Source organism: Eleutherodactylus coqui, chromosome 1, assembly GCF_035609145.1.
Source record: "Eleutherodactylus coqui strain aEleCoq1 chromosome 1, aEleCoq1.hap1, whole genome shotgun sequence".
Taxonomy (NCBI): domain Eukaryota; kingdom Metazoa; phylum Chordata; class Amphibia; order Anura; family Eleutherodactylidae; genus Eleutherodactylus; species Eleutherodactylus coqui.
In genome coordinates, this window is record NC_089837.1 from 440,866,876 (window position 1) to 440,887,932 (window position 21,057).

The 21,057-nt window shown below is 41.2% G+C and overlaps 1 protein-coding gene across 3 annotated transcripts in view; it reads left to right on the top strand.

Annotated features, from left to right (window-relative positions):
• POSTN (periostin) overlaps positions 1–21,057 on the top strand; it is a 78,497-nt gene that overhangs the window by 45,846 nt on the left and 11,594 nt on the right. For 2 of the 3 annotated variants that reach the window (XM_066582577.1, XM_066582596.1), the window contains exons 15-21: positions 1,228–1,295; positions 2,689–2,734; positions 6,666–6,695; positions 10,583–10,648; positions 12,526–12,567; positions 15,506–15,604; positions 17,380–17,475. In XM_066582577.1, coding sequence (XP_066438674.1) covers positions 1,228–1,295; positions 2,689–2,734; positions 6,666–6,695; positions 10,583–10,648; positions 12,526–12,567; positions 15,506–15,604; positions 17,380–17,475 — 447 coding nt within the window. The remainder of the gene's footprint in view (positions 1–1,227; positions 1,296–2,688; positions 2,735–6,665; positions 6,696–10,582; positions 10,649–12,525; positions 12,568–15,505; positions 15,605–17,379; positions 17,476–21,057) is intronic. The other variant, XM_066582586.1, reaches the window with a different exon arrangement.

Here is a 21,057-nt window from a genome sequence, read left to right on the forward strand (position 1 = left end):
ACACTAGCACTCCATTCCCTTTCAATGGGACTGTGGAGGTATCTAAGTGGGTGCCACTTGTTTATTTCCATTAGCGCCACTCAAATGAATAGAGCACTAATCACGCATGCTCAGCCAGCGCTCTATTTACGATGTCACTCCAGGGGAAGAAGTGACTCCCACAGTGACAGAAGAGTGGGACACTGGAACCCTGTTCTGGAGATCGGCAGGGGTCAATAAGCAAGTTATTCCCCATTCTGTAGATAGGGAATAACTTGCAATTGTGGTACAACCCCTTTAAAGAGGTTGTCTGCCCTTTCTTTAACTGATGATCTATCCTCTGGATAAGTCATCAGTAGTTGATTGATGGGGATTCACTGTTCGGAACTCCCATTTATCACCTGATCATTTGGCCCACTGTCGAGTGCAGCAGGCCAGATGTTATCTTCAGTGGACACAGGAGAAAGTGCATGCGCCAGCTTCACTCTTATTGACATCAATGAGAGATCCGCACTTCCCATGCCTTTCCTGGTCAGGACTGGATTTGACTTCCTGTCCAGCATAAAACCAGGAAGTAGAATAGCAGCGTGGCTCTCCTATTGATTTCAATGGGAGTGAAGACAGTGCACACACTTCCTGTGCTGATGGTTAGTGACAACATCCAGCCTGCTGCACTGACAGCGGGACGTACGATCAGCTGATCGACATGGGTGCCAAGCAGTGGACCCCGTACGTCAACTACTGATGACCTATCCAGAGGATAGCTCATTAGTGAAAAAGAGGGCAGACAACTTCTTTAAAGGCTTCTAACAGAAGGGGATCCAAGTAGGATGAAAACTTTCATCTATATCACTACAGTATTAGGGCTCAGTCACAGGGGCGGATCGGCGCCCATGTTACTGCAGGTAGAGACGGCCGTCCCTAAAGACGGACATCTCTCTGCAGCGCCGGAGGAAAGAACATGTGACCGGCTTCATTGCCGGTCATGTGTTCTTTCATCAGCGCTGGAGAGAGACGGCCATCTTCTTTCTGCAGTAACGGCTCAGTCACATGGGTGCATCAGCGCCAGTGTACAGGTGCTGATGCGCCCGTGTGACCGAGCCCTATAAATGATGTTTCTACAAATATTGATGATGATTAAGATGATGTTTGTTTATTTGAATTATTGTTTATGTCAATTTTGGGGGCTTATTTAAATCTGTAGATTTTAGATACTGAATAATTTACTCTAGCATTCTTTTCTTTTAGATATATCAATTGGCAATGAGCAACTCCTTGCAGTTCTTAACAAGATCATTAAATATTTCACAATCAAGGTACATGACAGTGTTGTTACTATTATTCAGAAAATAACACACAAACCAATTTGTTTGATTGAGCTAGTACATAATATTCAGAGTATAAAACATTCAGTTCCATGAATACGTGCCTGAACTTGGAAACAATCCTTCCCCTAGACCAAGCATATTCTAATGTAATTTAGAGAAATCTTCTTGACATTAAAGGAGATGTCTCATGAAAGCAAGTGGGGTTATACACTTCTGTATGGCCATATTAATGCACTTTGTAATATACATTGTGCATTAATTATGAGCCATACAGAAGTTATTTCACTTACCTGCTCCGTTGCTAGCATCCTGGTCTCCATGGTTCCGTCTAAAATCACCTCTTCTGGCGATTTTAGACGCGCTTGCGCAGTCCGGGTCTTCTTCTTTCCTCAATGGAGCCGCTCGTGCAGGAGAGCGCTTCCGTGTAGCTCCGCCCCGTCACGTGCCGATTCCAGCCAATCAGGAGGCTGGAATCGGCAATGGACCGCACAGAAGCCCTGCGGTCCACCGAGGGTGAAGATGCCGGCGGCCATCTTCACAAGGTAAGTATGAAGACGCCGGACCGCGGGGATTCGGGTAAGTACTATGCGTTTTTTTTCTTTGATCCCTGCATCGGGTTTGTCTCGCGCCGAACGGGGGGGCTATTGAAAAAAAAAAAAAAACCCGTTTCGGCGTGAGACATCTCCTTTAAAGGGATTACCCAAGGAGAAAAAGCTCAGAGCGGTGGAATAACAGGAGATAACTGAAAGTTAAGATTAGGCTTAATTTCAACTGGATTTGACAGCAGTAACACCTACTACATACTACCCTGAAACCATCCCTAGTTTTGCGTGTACTGTGTAGCCAGTAGACTATGAAAAGCTGTTTTTGCTTACCCTCTTGCCAATAATACCACTAAGCTTCACAACTAGAGATGAGCGAGCGTACTCGCTAAGGCAAACTACTCGAGCGAGTAGTGCCTTATGCGAGTACCTGCCCGCTCATCTCTAAAGATTCGGGTGCTGGTGCTGGAGAGCAGAGAGTTGCGGGAGTGAGCAGGGGAGAGTGGGGGGAGAGAGTGAGAGAGATATCTCCCCCCCCCCCCCCCCCCCCGTTCCTCCCAGCTCTCCCCCGCCGCTCCCGCCTCCCGCCGACACCCGAATCTTTTGAGACGAGCGGGCAGGTACTCGCATAAGGCACTACTCACTCGAGTAGTTTGCCTTAGCGAGTACACTCGCTCATCTCTATTCACAACACTTGACGATGAGTGAATAATTGTGGTTGCATTTACTATAGCTCTTATGCTATAAATATTGTAAGTACATAACATTGTAATGACGGGGATACTACTTTGTTTTACCTCTTCCAATATGGTATATTTACAATGTCATCTTTGTTTTAGTTTGACCGAAGTAGCATATTTAAAGAGATCCCTCTCACCAAATACAGTAAGTAATATTATCATTTTATAAGTCAAAATGGCTTTATCTACTGCATAGATACATATTTTTTAATTAAAAAGGGTATTTCATCCAAAGCAGTATTTGCTCATCTCTCCAAGAACTGTCCTTATTCATTTAGTTTTGGCATATAGCTTGCATGGTTTGGCATACACCTCCACTTTATGCTCGGTAAATTATACCACAAAACAAGAAAAAAAGCCTATTTTCTTTTGATACATTTCCAATCCTATGTGGTTTGCTCAATATTTATGACTCTCGCGGAAAACAAAATGCCTGACTGCGGCATATTTTTGTATTAAGTTAAAAGATAGATATAATTTTAATATGCTGACGTTCAATAATGGACAAAACCATTGCATGACAGAGACTGGGAGATAAAAGAGACAGTTTGGTTAATTGCAAGTTTCTACAAATATATTTTCATTTTGCTGCTAAATAGATTTGCTAAGTCAAATGGAAAAATCTTAGGAAATTTAGAAAATAATAATCTATTCTAAAAACATTTTTAAATAAGCAATTAAAATATATACCTAAAATAACATGAAACGTATATAAAATATAATGAATAATAATTGACTGTTTTGGCAAAACTTAACTTAAATAGTCTTAAAAGAGTAAAACATTTATTGTATTGAAATGTTAGGACAGTTTGTGCAAGATGGTAAAATTACCTATTCTATTAAGGCAACCATCAACTATTATAAAAAATTACAGTACACCTTTTGACTGCACATACTATGTAAAGTCTGAACATTTTTGGAAAATACTCTTTTCGGGCTCAGTCACACAGGCGCATCAGCGCCCATGTTACTGCAGGAGGAAGACGGACATACCTCAAGACGGACGTCTCTCTGCAGCGTCGGGAGAAAGAACATGTGACCGGCTTCATTGCTGGTCATGTGTTCTTTCTTCAGCGCTGCAGGGAGACGTCCGTCTTGAAGTACGCATGTCTTCTTCCTGCAGGAAGGGCTCAGTCACATGTAAGTTTGCTGCTGTGTTAGCAAGTAGAACAAAATGTGATTGCTCTCAGTAAGAGAAACTAAAGAATCTTGTATATATGATACCTTTTAATGGCTAACAAAGATGTTTGATGTTACAGCGAGCTTTCAAATCTTCTTAGGATTCTACACCAGCATTATATGATATTGTACCATTTTGAAAGCTCGCTATAACATCATTTCTTTTTGTTAGCCATTAAAATGTATCAGATCTACAAGAATATTTGGTTTATTTGTAGAGATGAGTGAGTATACTCGCTAAGGAACATTACTCGAGCGAGTAGTGCCTTAGCCGAGTATCTCCCTGCTCGTCTCTAAAGATTCAGGGGCCGGCGCGGGTGACAGGTGAGTTGCGGTGGGGAGTGGGGAGGGGGGGGGGGGGAGAGGGAGAGAGAGATCTCCCCTCCGTTCCTCCCCGCTCTCCCCGGCCGCTCCCCGCCCGCTGCCGGCCCCCAAATCTTTAGAGACGAGCGGGGAGATACTCGGCTAAGGCACTACTTGCTCGAGTAATGTGCCTTAGCGAGTATACTCGCTCATCTCTATTTATTTGATATTCATAGGAACGATAAATGCATAAAGTACAAAAAATATTAAGTAATCCCAGCAACTACTTTTTAAACATTCTCTTTCTCATAAGCTTGTGTCTGGCTGTAAAGCTGGCTACACACATACGATAAAAAATTGTTTGAAATGTCCAATTTTGGCTATGTAGACCAGTTATCAAACAGCATCCCATGGCAGTCTGCTGGTGAGGCAGTGATCTGTGTTGATGGATTTTGTTTTACATCATTTACTGAAACTGGGCGTTTCTGTTGTATATTGTTTTTCACATTTCACTTTTTAAAAACTTTTTTTCCCTATGTTGCTGTTCAGCCAGGTTCACTGACCTGCCAACATGCTAATTTATGGCATGTTCATGAACAGATCGTACATACGAACAGTCCAACATATGATTAATCAGCCACACTCCGGCCAAACTTAATCATAATTTAATGGTCAGCGTAAAACAAGCTGTGGAAGGAACTGTTCCCCACTGCAATAAGAGACTATGAATGCCAAGCGCCTCCTTAGCTAAACCCAACCTCAACATCTATATGTCAGACTAAAATGAAAGGTAACAGGAGGAATAATCCATGTGTTTTCTGTGAGATTTCTATTAGAGCGATTGTTTCAAGAACATACAGAACATCCTACAGAGTGCCAAACACTGAGGACTAGACATGAGCGAAAGTACTCGTTTAGGGCTATTTCGCAATCGATCTTTTTTCAAGTAACTGCCTACTTGGGTGAAAAGATTCGGGGGACGCCGGGGGGCAGGGGCGGCGTGGTGGAGTGGGGGGTAGCAGTGGGGAACAGGGGGGAGCTCTCTCTCTCTCCCCCCCCACTTCCCTCTGTAACCCCCCGAATCTTTTCACCTGAGTAGGCAGTTACTCGAAAAAAGCGATGCTCGATTGCGAAATAGCCCTAAACGAGTATGTTCGCTCATCTCTACTGAGGACGTGTTTATCTATTATACACCTTTATTGTACATTTCTAGACTTAATGTTCCTTTAAATGTACTGAAAAATAAAGTTATAATGCCAAAACTGATTTGATGGGGCAAAAAACTGGCCCAGTAGTACACAGTCTTGCAATTACAGTAATATCCCTCTAGCTGGAGGTCAAAAGAAAAACCAGGTCCTTCCGTCCTGAGGGACTCTTCTGTAACTTTGCTATGGAGCCTCCCTCTTCTATGTACACCACTACCACAAGCTTTTAATCTGTAAACTGTATGTGTCGCAGACTGTGATACTATCATTTTCTTGTACAGTTGTGTATCTGGGATTACCGCTTCTATTTCTACCCTTTTACCCAGTTTATCTCCAGGCTTTGGATACCATACTAAAGAAAAAAATGCTTTCTGTTTGATTAAAATTTATCAAAGTTTCCAAATATCACCAGTGCTTTATTAATTAATTAATTAATTATTATTGTATTTACTTTATTATTGCCTAAAGGGGTTATCTCCTCAGCAAGTATATCAAATCTTAGGTGACAAGATGTTATTGCCTGATTGGGCCATATTAGAGCATTTGGATAGAAGTTCTTGAAATGAGAAAACCACTTTCATGGAACACTACAGAAATGACTTATACCCCCTGCTATATCTAGTGTGGGGCCTGTGGGGCAATACATGTCCTTATTTTTTTTTTGTTCTTGAAATCCCTGTACCTCTTCAGGTCTTACACTAGGCATGGCATGGTGTAATATTTTGTCTGTAATATTCCTTATTTTACATAAATAGCAAATTTAACCTAACAGTTTATGATAACTTAACTACAATATACTACAAAGCAGTAAGTTGATTTATCACAATGCACCAGTCCTGTTAAAGGGGTTGTCCAGTTACCAGACAACATTACTCCTCCAAATGTGCTAAGGTAACAAAAGAAAAGTACCTACCCTTTCTATGCCTCTGCCATCTAGCGCTGTAACCTCACCATGGCCCCAGTGTTTGCTGTTACTGATGATGTCATCTGATCACTGTAGCCAATCAAAGGCTGCAGCATCACTGCCTGCTCTCCTGAGATCAGTGCTCGCATCCAGAACAGTGATGCTGCAGCCTCTGATTGGCTGCAGTGGTCAGTTGACTTATAATAACATCATAAGCAACAAAAAACACTGACACCATGGCAGAGCTACAGCCCTGAAGCCATACAGCAGAGGGGGATTAAGTACTCCTCTTTTTGTTATTTTAACACACTTGAGATATACGGGCATTGTTGTACAGTAACAAGACAACCCCTAGAATGACTGCTACATCTGTACTCTTTGATATATTGCTACTTCAGAAAATTGTATATCGACCTTACAGTCTTAAGAATGTTGATAATGTAGATTACAATATAGCTTTATCTTTTCTTTCATTTTCTCCCTAGTCACACGAGTTACAACTAAAATAATCAACGGTATGTAAAAGCAAATCCTTCATTTCCAATCACACTAACGACTATAGTTAGAGAACAGAGGCGTAACGTGAAGCTCCTGGGCCCCAATGCAAACTCTGTAACAGGGCCCCAAACTATAATGCTTTACTCATAGTACTGGGCTCCCTATATGCAGAAGAGAGGCCTTATGGGCCCACTAAGGCTCGTGGGCCCGAGTGCAACGGCATCCCCTGCATCCTCTATAGTTATGCCCCTGTTAGAGAGTATAGTGCAGTGCATAACATTGCCACTGTTTTAACCTTTACATTAGGAACTGGCTGAACCCAAAAATATTGTTTGATTTCTACAAACTCTAGTTCCTTTTGTGGCAATATACAGCAGAAGTAACATCTGTACAGCTCCTCTTCATAGCCTTGAAAGAAGAGTTGCTCACTTACGGCATGGCTTAAGGGTAAATGCATGCCTTGTCAATTAAATCTTACCACTAATGGATAGTGAATAGAGATGAGCGAACACGTTCGGCCCCGCCCCTTTTTCGCCCGAACACCGAACTTTGCGAACACTTCAGTGTTCGGGCGAAAAAGTTCGGGGGCCGCCGTGGCAGCGCGGGGGGGTGCGGCGGGGAGTGGGGGGGAGAGGGAGAGAGAGAGGGCTCCCCCCTGTTCCCCGCTACTGCCGCCCGCGCCGCCGCGCATCTCCCCGCCCCCCGGCGGCACCCGGACACTTACGCGCGAACACTGCAGTGTTCGGCAAAGCCGGTGTCCGGGTGCGGATGTGTCCGTAACGGACACGTTCGCTCATCACTAATAGTGAAGCATCCAAGCTACAGTATGTTAGGACAAGCAATTATTTTTCTATTTTTTAGGGTATGAGAGTTTAAACTGAATATGAATGCTAAATATCAGTTACACTAGCTGTGTTGAATTGACAAACTCAAAACCATCAACCTTGGTTTCTTTTCCTGCCAAATCATAAAATTTATTATGCTCATAAATGTTGCTCTAGTTTGCATGGTAGTTCACTTTTTCAGAATAGTAGTTGTGCTTCAGAGCTGCTCCTCGAAATATAGCTGAAGATATAAAGTTGCAACCAAAGTCATGCATTTGTGTGATTGTTGTCAGCATTACTGTCTATATATTTCCCAGAGGAGCATGCATGGCCTTATAAGTTTCCTTACTCACCACCTAGCTGTCACCACACACCTTCTAGGTGCTCTCCTTAAAGAGAAATGATACCCCTCCCGACCCACTGTTTATATCATGTAACAGTTTAAAAGGGTTGTTAACTTAAAGGGAATGTGGTTTCAGAAAATGACCTGTTATTTAAATCGAGTTTTTATGTTAACCATATAGCATAGGAATGTTCTCAAAATCAAATTGGGTTAGTCCAAACCGATTTTTGGCAAAAATTACAGGAAAATCAAATGTTGCATAAAGCCTGCTGATATTGCCAGTGTGCAGCCAATCGGCAGCCAGGGCACCTTGCTGATTTAACCAAATGTGTTCTCCATCTTGCATATGGGCAGCAGTTTAATTGCACACCTGCATCACATAACCTAACCGTATATATCACAGGAACAGTGTAACCAGCAGCCAACCTACAATTCAGCACAGAACAGAGGAGCTGCATCATGTTTTTAAGGGCTCATTCAGACGAGCGCTGTTTTCGCGCACTATAGCTGCAAGAAAAGGTTGTGGGCTATAGTGCTGTAAAGATGGTGTGAACAAGCTACTTCACGCTACTTGAAGTAGCTCGTTGACATGATCCGAGGTGTGTGCTGTGCGCCTTCAAGGCTCTCATAGGAGCCTATGGAAAGCACGGAGGAAAGATAGGACAAGTCCTATTTTTGTGCAAACATCGGAGCTAACATGCGAGTTTGCACTTGCCTCTCCTATCTTTTGTTAGGTGTGCCAAAGATTCTCTCATGTGAACGCTTCTATAGGAACCTATTGATTGCTATTAGAAGCGCATTCTATGCACTGCTACCAGCGCGAAAACAACGCTCGTCTGAACAAGCCCCAACCTATATAACACATGGTCTATTGCTAAATAGGGACAAATATGCTACAGAGAATAAATGAATGCGGAGTGTGAAAGCTTGTATATGGGAGTTATATTGGAGGGAACAGTGAAAGCAGCCATATCACATTTATATGCCTATAAACCATGTGGTCTGTTGTTACTAAGGACAGATATTCTATAGAGAATATATTCTTGCTGGATGTGAAAGGTTGTATATCAGTAGAGAATTTAAATGTGGTTCTCTTGAGGGGAACAGAGAAAGTTGCTGCATCACATTTATATGCCTATATTAAACATGGTCTGTACATGGGACAACAAAGCAAACAGACAAAACACGCTTTGGTGTGGGGAATAATGGAGTTCTCTGTGGTCTCAGTCTTTGTTCAAAGTTGCCACTCCAGCCACTACAAATTATTTGCAGGCCTTACACAGCTAGCAGTGGTTAGCTGATTAGTTACATAAAAGTCAACCAAAAAGAACTAAGTTAAAAAATAAATACATTAAAAAGAAACATGAAGAAAGCAAGGAATAGGGGGCATGTCAGTGGTGGTGGACAGGGTAAAAAATGAGCCAAGTTTGGGACTTCAAGCGGCTCTCACTGAAGCAATAGCTCCACGTTATGCAGGAGGCAAGACAAGCCCATTGCCACTTCTTAGAGGTGGTTCATTCAGTATCATGGATGTGAACTGGGCAGTTCGAACAACCAGAGGGAGAAGATCAAGACAAATTATTAAACCGCATGTATGCAAGTACTTGGATAAAAATGCAGTGATTAACCAGAACCAGCATGGGTTTGTAGCAAACACGTCATGCCAGACAAATCTAATTTCCTTCTATGACAGAATCACCGACTGGGTTGATCAGGGAAATGTGGTGGATATAGTAGATCTTGACTTTAGTAAAGCATTTGACAAAGTATCTCATACTATACTTATTGAAAAAATGACCAAATATGGAATTGACAAGACAACTGTTAGGTGAATTCACAACTGGCTGAGTGTTCGTACTCAAAGAGTGGTCATAAATGGCTGCACATCCAAGTGGAAGATCAGGTGGGGTACCACAAGGCTCTGTCCTAGGCCCAGTGCTGTTCAACATTTTTATAAATGATCTGGAGAAGGGAATTGATGAGAAACTGATCACATTTGCAGATGACACAAAGCTAGGAGGGATAGCTAACACTAGGGAAGAGCGAGAGAGGATTCAAAAAGATCTAGAAAAGCTTGAACAGTGGGCGGCAACTAACAGAATGGTATTTAACAAGGAGCAATGCAAAGTACTACATCTGGGCAAGAGAAATGAAAAAAGCACATACAGAATGGGAGGAATTGAGCTAAGCAGCAGCACATGTGAAAATAAAAACATGAACAAAAGAATATGTTTCACTATCTGGTTTTAACTATTGAAATAAATATTGGTGATATATTCCCTTTTAATCCATTGTTATTAGAAGGATCCCTAAAATGATAAACTGATCACAGAAAGTGCCCCACTTCAAGAAACCCCAGTAATCCTTTGTGATCTATTGGTACATCTAGCAACAAGCGTTCAATAAATGTGCCACCACGTAATAAATAATGAAACATTACGTAGGACCCAGAGGCATAACCTGAAGCTCCTGGGCCCCATGCAAAACCTGTAACAGGGCCCCCAACTATAATGGTTTATTCATAGTACTGGGCTCCCTGTATGGAGAGGAGAGGCCTTATGGGCCCCCTACGACTCTTGGGCCCGGGTGCAACCGCATCCCCTTTAGTTATGCCAATGGCAGGACCCATCAAAGTAATAGTTACAGTTTAAAACATATTTTTCTGATGCTTTTAGTTTCTACAAATCAGTTTGTTACTTATTTTAACTTTTTTTTCTTATTATTTTTGCTTGCACAGAGCCCGTGACCAGAATCACCAAAGTGATTGGTGGCGGAACTGAGACAATTCGCAGAGTTATCCCAGGTATGCAGACTTTCGGTGCTTAGCATGCTTTTTATGTACACTTTTAGTGTCTATAATGCATTGCAGGTAAATTTACGATTATGTAGGCATGTAATTCATGTGAGAAAGAATCGAGTTGTCAAAAGACTTGTCCCACTGTATGTCTTTGAGATGAGAGGTTACAAGTTATCATAGTTCTCTTGAAATCAAGTGTATTAATTTAAGCAATAGGGAATAAATCGGAAAATGCCTTCAAACTTTCCAAACATTAACTTTATTAATGGAGAATCAAATGATTGGACCCTAAAACTAATGTGTTCAGCGTATATATGTATAATGGAACTAACTCGTTGTGAAGCACCAAAAAAGAGTCTTTTGCTGATTCATTTTGTCAGAGGACATTCCTTAAATGAACTGAAGCAGAATAACTAGTTATTCCGTTATACCCTAGCCACAGAATAGGTAAAAACTTGCTGATTGGTGGGGATCTCACTACTAAGACATTCACCACTGTCCTCATCCTTCTCACTGAGAGCTCATTGTCTCCATCCCCCCACCCCACCCGCAGTGAGGAGATTAAAAGCAGTAGAAGTCATGTAAGTGTGCTGCCCCCCTTAATTCTCAATGGGACTGGAAGATAGTAAGTGCTTGAGTATTTCCGCCAGCCCTATTAAAAAAAAATGGAGTGCTGGCTTCACATGCCCGGCTATCGCTGCACTCAATGGGGCGTCACTGCAGGTCGGAGAAGTATCTTCATAGTAATGAGAAGTAGGGGACATGGAACCACTGTTCTCAGTATCCATAGGGGTCTCAGAGGTGAGACTTCCACCGATCAGCAAGTTTCTTCTCTCATGTGAACATGTAATTCTGATAAAATCCCTTTTAACTGATTGTATGGAAAATATATACTTTATTAAGATACCATAAGGCCTCATGTCCACGGGGAAAATCAGGCCCGCTACGGATTCTCCATGTAGAATCCGTAGCGGGTCCCTCCTGCCCCGTGGACATGAGCGCTTAAAATAGGAATAAATCAGAATTAACTTACCTCTCACACGCTCCGGATACTTCCTTCGCTGCGGCGTCATCTTCTCTCGTCGCGGCCGGATCTTCTTTCTTTGGCTCGGCGGATGTGCATGATGACGTCGGTGACGTGCCCCGCGCATGCGCCGGGCCGAAGCAAAATGATCCGGCCGCGACTGAGAGAAGATGGCGCCGCTGCGAAGAGAAGAACCGGAGCGTGTAAGTAAAATCTGATTTTTGTGTCCCGCGGATCCGGACGGCTTCCATAGGCTTCAATAGAAGCCCGCGGGAGCCGTCCCCGCGGGAGACCCGCATGAAAATGGAGCATGGTCCAGATTTTTTCATGCTCCATTTTTTTTAAAATCACTTTTATTGACGATCCGCGGGTATTTATCTACCCGCGGGTGGTCAATGCATCCCTATGGGGTGCGGATCTGCGCGCGGGAGAAGAGTTAAAATCCGCTGCGGATTTTAATTCTTATTTTGCCCGTGGACATGAGCCCTAAGGGGTTTCGCCGTTAGATTCCAAGTACTCTGAATATACAGAACTGAACTTTGGGGGTGCTTAAATATTCTCCATGTCATTCATCTGAAAACGATATTTCGGAGGAGCACTTTGAAGGGTAATCAATCAACTATTTTCAGCCAATCAGAATCACTGTGAGTGATCTCCGCAATGTTGTTTGGCAGACAAGTCCCTCCTCTAAAATGTCTTTCAGCTAAATGCCCCAGAGAGTATACAAGCCATCAAACTCTTCTGCTTTACCCATGGCTGGGTAGGCACCAACCACCATCTAATGTGGTATCCCTTTTAAACAACATATCAAGAGGCTATAACAACAAACTTTATATCTATTACTTTACATAAAAACTAGGTGAGACTCAGGAGCACGGCCCGTCATTGGATACACACTCAGGTATTTGGAAGTTCAATGTGTCACGGTTTGAATTCACTGCCTGTTGGCCAAGTTTCCACACAGATGAGCACTGGTTGTTTTCTTAGACGTGAATTTTTTCCTTGACACTCTTATGGTCTGAAAGTAAGGATTCACGATCATCACTACCTATCTGCATGTTCTATAGTATTGTGCTGTACACTGAGATGATCTGGAACGTCACATGTGCACTTTATGGATCACTAAGATTCACAGTTGTATAAATGTGCTAGCGTTTGACATGTTAATTGCACTTTGCGCTATATTTTTGCTTGGCTTTTGCTTGCAAATGTTCTCACTTTCAATATGTTTTGCTCACAATAGCATCATCACCAAGTAATAAAATGCACTGATGTTTTTTGTATGTTTTTTGTCTCAGTTTGCCAATTATTACTGTATTTGTGTGGGAAATTTTCAATTGCTACTAATACTTCATTAAATCTAGGCAGCAGATGGAGAATATATTATTCCTTAAAGGGGTTATTCAAATATTAAAAGTTTTTAAAAGTTGCTGTCATAGGCCTTAGTCAGACGGGCGTTTTTTGCCGCGATTTGCGCATGCGCATGCGTCCGGCGATTTTATAAAACCATTGCTTTGCAATGGTATCGGACACATGAGCGCTTTTTATGCGCTCGTCCGATAAATTATAGAACAGAAATCGCAGATCGCACCTATCTGCGATCTGCGATTCCTGTTCTCTTCTCTATATGCGCTCAATGGGGCCGGCAGCAGCAGCGCCGACCCCATTGAGAACATATAGAAGACAAATCATTCTTCTCTGCCACAGCTGTAACAGCTGTGGCAGAGAAGAACGATGTTTGCCCATTGAATTCAATGGAGCCGGCAATACAGCCGCCTCCATTGAAAGCAATGGGCTGCCGGCGAGCGCAGGATGAATTGTCGGGAAGGGCTTAAATATATAAGCCCTTCCCTGCAATTCATCCAGAAAAGTGTTAAAATAAAAAATATATACATACTCACCTGCTCCCGGCAGCCGGAGTTCCGTGCGGCCGTACTGCAGTGGGTGTGAAGGGGGTGTGAGTCAGACCTGTCCCCTGATTGGCTCAGTGCTGAGCCAATCAAGGGGCAGGTCTGACTCACACCCCCTTCACACCCACTGCAGGCCGGCCGCGCGGAACTCCGGCTGCCGGGAGCAGGTACGTATATATATATATTCTTTATTTTAACACTTTTCTGGATGAATTGCAGGGAAGGGCTTATATATTTAAGCCCTTCCCGACAATTCATCCCACACTCGCCCGCAGCGCATTGCTTTCAATGGAGTGGGCTGTATTGCTGCTCCATTGAATGCAATGCGCTGGACAGCTCCGGCCCATTTCTAATGAAACGTGGCTAGGAGCAGATTTTCGGGCGATTTTCGGGCACCGGTCACGCGATTTGCGGATGCGCATCTGTCATGCGATCCGCAAATCGCGCGAAAAAATGCCCGTCTGACTAAGGCCAAACAATGAAAGAAGTACTATTCACTCATTTCCCCCTCCCCTCATGATCTAGCATTGCAGCTCCCGATCTTCATTTACAATCAGCTACAATATGACCACTGCAGTCAATCAGTGGCTATAGTGATCATATGCCATACTCCTTGCATAATGACGTCTAGCATCTGAGAGGTGAAGGCCAGGAATACATCACATAACCTTTGCAAGCACTGATTAGCTGCAGCAGTCACATGGTGGCCATTTGCAAAGATTGGTAGCACCATGAGAGCAGCAGTGCTGGATCACTGGGGCAAAGAAGGAATGAGTAGTACTTCTACTGCTACTCGGCATTTGCAATTGTTGACGCATTTTATCAATTGGATAACCCCTTTCATGATTTGCAAACTTTTTTTTACCAAGGAAATATTTAAGCGAATGTCATATTTATTGTGCACCAGTCAAAAGTTTCGAATTGTATTTGTCGCAGTGCAGTGGTCGCGACATGGAGGCATGTCCTGGCTGATGCCAGCCCAAACCCATAGGACCGCAGCAACCATGCATGTGACTAGTCATTTGGCATTGGACACTGATGTGTAAACATCTTTCTGATCTTTTTGCAGTGTGGGATTTGATTGGTTGGCAGGGAGTTGGTTTCCCCAGCCAGTCAATTCGCCTTTATTGTAGTATATAAAATCTGTCTCCTCCTCTCAGATGGCACCAGTTATTCCTTTATATGACTCATTCTAGTCTAGTCCACGTCCTACTGGTGTCACTGGAGTTCTCATTTATTACTTAGTGTAACCTCTACTTCTTAGTTCTGTTGTGACTTTTGTTAATTATATCTGTCTATTGTTACCTGTTTTTCCATCTAGGGACAGACCAGGTAGCCACAAGGTCCCAGACGTAGGGCCGTCATAGTCAGGATGATTGCCCTGCTTTTAGACTGGCATCTCCTGTATTAATATGCTAGGGTGTGATTTCCCCCATTGTTATCTTTTGTTATTTATAGTTTTGCTCTCCTAGTTTTTGAATAACATATATATATGTCCTTTTCTACAATTATTATATCCCACCCAGATGATGTGTTTCTTCTGTCCAGCAAAGGTGTAACACTATTATCATTTTACTATTAATCCTCGTAATTTCAGGAAAAAATGCATAGCAGCAAATAAGATATGGAAAATCTCAGCAAAAGCCAAATCATGCTTAAAGTTAAAGATGTCTCTGTGTGTAGGATGGGACTGTAAAATCACTTTAAGTTACGAAATGCATGCCAAAATGTGAAAAGATATTTTTTAAAATTTGGAAACACACATTTACTGACTTGACATATACTGAACTAAAGTTCTGAATATAGATGAGTTACTTAATACAGGTAGTCCACACATCAGTAACTGCTACTATTTAATGGCGTCACTGTATCTAAACCTCTACTGTATGAAGAATTGAAAGAAACTGAGATTTTCTTTTATTATTCTAGAGACATCCATTACTAGAGTGACTAAAGTAATTGAAAGTCAACCAGAGGTCAGAGTAATTCCCGGAAGTGAAACCAGAGTGACTAAAATTATCCAAGGAGGTAAGTGAATTTATATTGCTACAACATTCATATTAAAGTAATGCAAATAATACACAATTACATCCAGTAGTCACTCTAATAGTTAATATAGTTAATGAGGCAATAGGCATAAAATATGAAAAGGGAAACAAAACTATTTGTCAGCCTCAAACAGCCTTGTAGAAACCTGGCAGTGAAACAAGAGTCTTTCATACTTTGTTTTTCTTCTTGTTTTATGTGTTGAAAAATAGTTTGCACTTAACTAAGGAGTATGTCATAATTTGGCTGGTAAAAATTTACAAGCAGAGCAGTAGGGATCTAGCGCTTTTGCTACCTCCCAGCTAGAGATACATTTTTGGGTCTATTTGCACAGTGCAGTTGTACAATGGTGTTTGCTGCATAGTCAAAAAAAGGCACTTGGTTGTACCATGATTTACCACAATTCTACAGTTAGCGCCTTAAAGCTGCAAAACCTAGGCAATTCACTGCAAAACTGTTTTAACCCAGAAAAATCACGGCACATCCGCCCCGTGTGAATATATCCTAAAGGACAACTGAAAATATAACAAATAGCAAGCTTTCAAGGTCTCTTCATCACATGTTATATTCTGTATATATATTTTTGTATCTGTAGAATTCCAGTTCTCTAAACTATGTACCAATCAATGATACACAGGCTCTATGGGGATTGATTGGTCATCCCCAATACAGTATGATCACTGACCCCATTCACACGGGAAGATGTGCTGCCCAAAACAATTTTTTTCTGCAGCATGTATAACCCAATTAGCCAAAGAACAAGCGCTTCCCTATTCATCAGCTTATTGGGAGCATATTTACATGGCCCAATAATCAGCAAATGAGCATTCGGAAAAACATTAGTGCCTGATAACTGGCCCATGTAAAAGGGCCTTAAAGGGGTTGTCCCGCGCCGAAACGGGTTTTTTTTTTTTTCAACCCCCCCCCCGTTCGGCGCGAGACAACCCCGATGCAGGGACGTACAGAAAGCTTACCGGAGCGCTTACCTTAATCCCCGCGCTCCGGTGACTTCTATACTTACCTGTGAAGATGGCCGCCGGGAACCTCTTCCCCCGTGGACCGCAGCTCTTCTGTGCGGTCCATTGCCGATTCCAGCCTCCTGATTGGCTGGAATCGGCACGTGACAGGGCGGAGCTACACGGAGCTACACGGAGCCCCATAGAGAACAGGAGAAGACCTGGACTGCGCAAGCGCGGCTAATTTGGCCATCGGAGGGCGAAAATTAGTCGGCTCCATGGGAACGAGGACGCTAGCAACGGAGCAGGTAAGTAAAAAACTTTTTATAACTTCTGTATGGCTCATAATTAATGCACAATGTATATTACAAAGTGCATTATTATGGCCATACAGAAGTGTATAGACCCACTTGCTGCCGCGGGACAACCCCTTTAAGTAGCGAAAATAAAAAACCCAAGTTATATTTTTCAGCTGGTCTAAAACATTTTAGGGATTCTACAGTGATTGGTTTGGTATTCAGGTGATCCCCGCTGCTATTCAGTGATTTAGTATAAAACAGAAACTAAAGTAGTATGTCTGTAAAGACTGAACTTCGGATAAAGTCGAAAAATTGAATCTAAACCAAACAGTGACATACTTAAATGAGAAAAAGTATTGTATGACTTACATCTCAAGTTACTTGTATGGGGTAGAGGTTATATACTACAATACTCAATTATTTAAGGGAGACAGCTCTCAGAAAATTGTCCTTTTAATGTTTATGGACTTAAATGCTTCTTTTTCTATTACAATCTTTACAGAGCCCTCTATCACCAAAGTCACCAGAGTCATAGAAGGAAGTCCAGAATTCAGTCTGATTAAAGAAGGAGAGACAAGACTAACCAAAGTCATTCAAGGTGGTAATTAACTTCTTTATTTTTTTTTAAAATAAACTTTATTGAACAAGAAAGAATTGTTACAATATCACAATTTTAAATTGTGATACAAAGTCTCATCAAAAGATAATTGTAGCTTATTAACAATTTTACATATAAAGAGCTCTTTATTTAATTACAATAAAAAAAAAAAAACAAGATAACAGATGGCTTGCAAATATGGAATGCCTAGAATAAGGTTTTATCTAAAAACCAAATGAGCTTATGTAATGAGACAGGGTAGAATAATAAAATAGTGAATGTATCCACTTCCCCCAATTAACAGTGTATTTTGCATAGTTACCATGTATACGTGCTATATACCCACCCAACCTTCAAGTGTTGCTGACATAGGCAGTCAGCTCAGACATCACAGAAATGCTACAGATTTTCCAAAATGTTGCAATTGAAGCCTTTGCTTCTACTAACAATTAGAAGAATATTGACTTATTAGTAGGGGCTAAACTTGCAATGCCTACATGCAACAGTGCCAAGGAGCAGCTCTATATTATTGGAATACTCAAAGTATTTTCAAGAAGGTATTTAGTTTGGTTCCCAAAACAGTTAATATTTGGGTAATCCCCAAAAATGTGTTTCAAAGTTCCTTTGCTACTAGAGCATCTCCAGCATTTATCTGAACTTGTAGGATAAATATCAGCAAGGTATAAAGGAGTGAGATACCAACAAAAGAGAAGCTTTCTTGTTAACTCTAAATGAGAAATATGTTTTGAAAGCGAGCTTGCTAATGTAAACCCTCATTTTATTCCAGTCTTTTATGCCTTTAGAGCTACCTAGATCTCTTTTCCAATGAAGTAAGCAAGGAGGCCTCTCCTCCAGAGATCTATCCAAAATAACCGTATAGAGACTTGAGATGCCTTTAGCAACTTTATTTAAATTAGAGAACACTAATTCAAATGTAGTTTTGTTAAAAAAAAACACAAATTAGTAGTCTGAGTAATAAAATGTTGCATTCTGAAGAATTTATAAAAAGCTTTGTTAGGAATGTGAATTTTAGTAGAAATGTCATTAAAGGACATTAGGTGATTACAATTCCCGGTCATTGTCATAAGGCTTGTATAAAGAGTCTGACATTGACTTGCAGGAATGTTGCCTTCTAATAGGTATTGTCAGAGGTATTGTTCAATCTTCCGTATTTACATATTTCCCAGAGGAGCATGGAAGGCTTTATAAGTCTCATCACTCACCTTCTATGTGCTCTCCTTAAGGAGAAATGATGCCCTTCCTGATGTAGAGTTTATATAAATGCAATTAAACACCTTGTGACCAGCTAACAATATGTGGTTATAGAATCTTCTGTAGAAGCTTAGTAAATTGCAAGCATAATTCAAATATTGATAGTAAGATGAATTACCATCAAACACAAACATATGTTCAAGTATGCAATGACCCTTTAGTGACGATGCAAAGGGGGAGTTTGGAAGTTAGGAACATTTAACTAAAATGTGCATGTAATGCAAACCAGAAACCAGCTCCTCTGCAGTCGCTCCCATGCAAAGACTGGCTGGAAAGCACAACTGATGTACAGGATAATGGAGTAAGCCTAGCATTGCGTAAAAAACGTTCTTTTTATTGAGCAATCCAGACATAGACGAACAGGAAGCATGTGACATCTTAGACTTAGAGGGTGATTAATATGTTGCTGATCAGATACAACATGTGCAGTCACCATTTCAGAGTTAGATGAAGCACTTACATGTCTAGCAGGTTTGGGTCCTCTTTTCTGCACTGTGAGCTCCAGCAAAGGTACATGATGGTGAGAGTGTGAATTACCAGATCTTCCTTGTAAAGGATCAGCTGATGAAGTCTTGCAGAGTTCAGCTTCTTTTTTGCTTTCCCCATGATGCAGGAGCACTCGAATAAGTGATTCCATTCTGTCACACAGAGACAGTTTTTAGTCCAGGCTAATGGAGCTAGTGAATGATCAGCTTACTCCATATATTGCAAGCCATGCTCCCATTGACTTTTTATTTATTTATGAGAAATTCAGGTAGTTTCTATAACTTGGAACTATCTTTTCTGTCATTGTTATATGTAAAAGAAAAACATCTGCTTTTCATATCAATCATCGTCAAATCAATCCCTGCTAATATGATCTAGAACATACTGTATAATGCAAACACATTTCTGGAAAAACAAAGGCTGGACTGTTTTAACTTATACTTATTGTGTGGTTTCATCCCACAGATTCTCTTGTTGCATAAACTCTAGATAGTATTTCATTTTGGCAAATTCTACTTGAGTTGAGCTTGTATGGTAATTATAATGTTTAATTCATCTGTATTTGTCAGTGGCCTAACTTTTGTGCCGAATATCCAACAGGACTTTTAGTAGGCCAAGTATAACATGGGAAGCCACAAGGGAGGCCATATTGAATTAACCTCATTATATTTGGATCAAGTAAGGAGTTCTGTACTATACAACAATCATGACTATTATAGTATTCTTACATTCACATGCATCAAACATCTAGTTGACCATGAGAGTCACACATATTTAGAGGGCAGTTTGAACTCTTAGAAACCTAAGTTTATTGTATTTTATGAGCCTGTAGTGATCTGATGTAAACTCAACACTCATCAAGGCGAAGGTGAAATAGTCAGAAGACCCACGTTGGCTTTCACCTACATACAGTTTGTAATGAAACTATTTGCTTGCAAGTTGTAAAACAAATGTATATTATTTCCTAACATTTGATACCCAGTTCAAAATGGATTACTTTTGTCTTTTTTTATTATTACTTAAGGGGGTGTTCCTATCTTGAGCAAACATGGCCATGATAGAAACACTACACTCTTTGAAGTGGCCGGGACGACGGAAACAGCCAAGCCGAGGTGGACTGAGCTGTAACTCCCATTAAAGTGAATACGAGTTACGAAAACAGTATAGTACAGCAAACTACTTTGTTTCAGTAACTCTGAAATTATGGAAACACTATGGCTCACTATGCTATGATTTTTGTGTAACTCCCTTAACTTCAATGGGAGTTGCAGAAACAGCATAGCAAAGCCAGTTCAGATGTTGCTGTCCTCATACAGCTGGGCTAGGAACAATGGAGGCCAGGACAGGAGACAGGTGTGGGTCCCTCTTCTACCAGACTTTCCAGCTATATTCTGTGAATATGACATAAATTAATTAGATGGCAATATCCCTTTAATGATCTATTTTCTTTCAATTTCTAAATGGAAAAATAATTTGAGTTATTCATTTAAATGTAATATTTTAATAGATCTGGGCAAAAATATCTTATAATAAAATTAATAATGATCCTAGAATTTTAGTCTCCTATGTTTACAATACGGACATTTGCCAAGTTTACACTCAATAGCTCTTTTGTAATCATGTTTGATTCAAATGTACAATTTTTTTCTCATCCAAGCACACAGTGTTTCATATGCAACTTTCTTCTTCTTTTTCTTATACTCAAATTTGTTAGAATTTCTAAAACTGCTTGAGTGATGGAAGGTGAGACAGATTTTAGACTGGTAAGAGAAGGCAAAACTCAAGTGACCAAAGTGGTCTGAGCAGATAGTGAACAGATGAGCT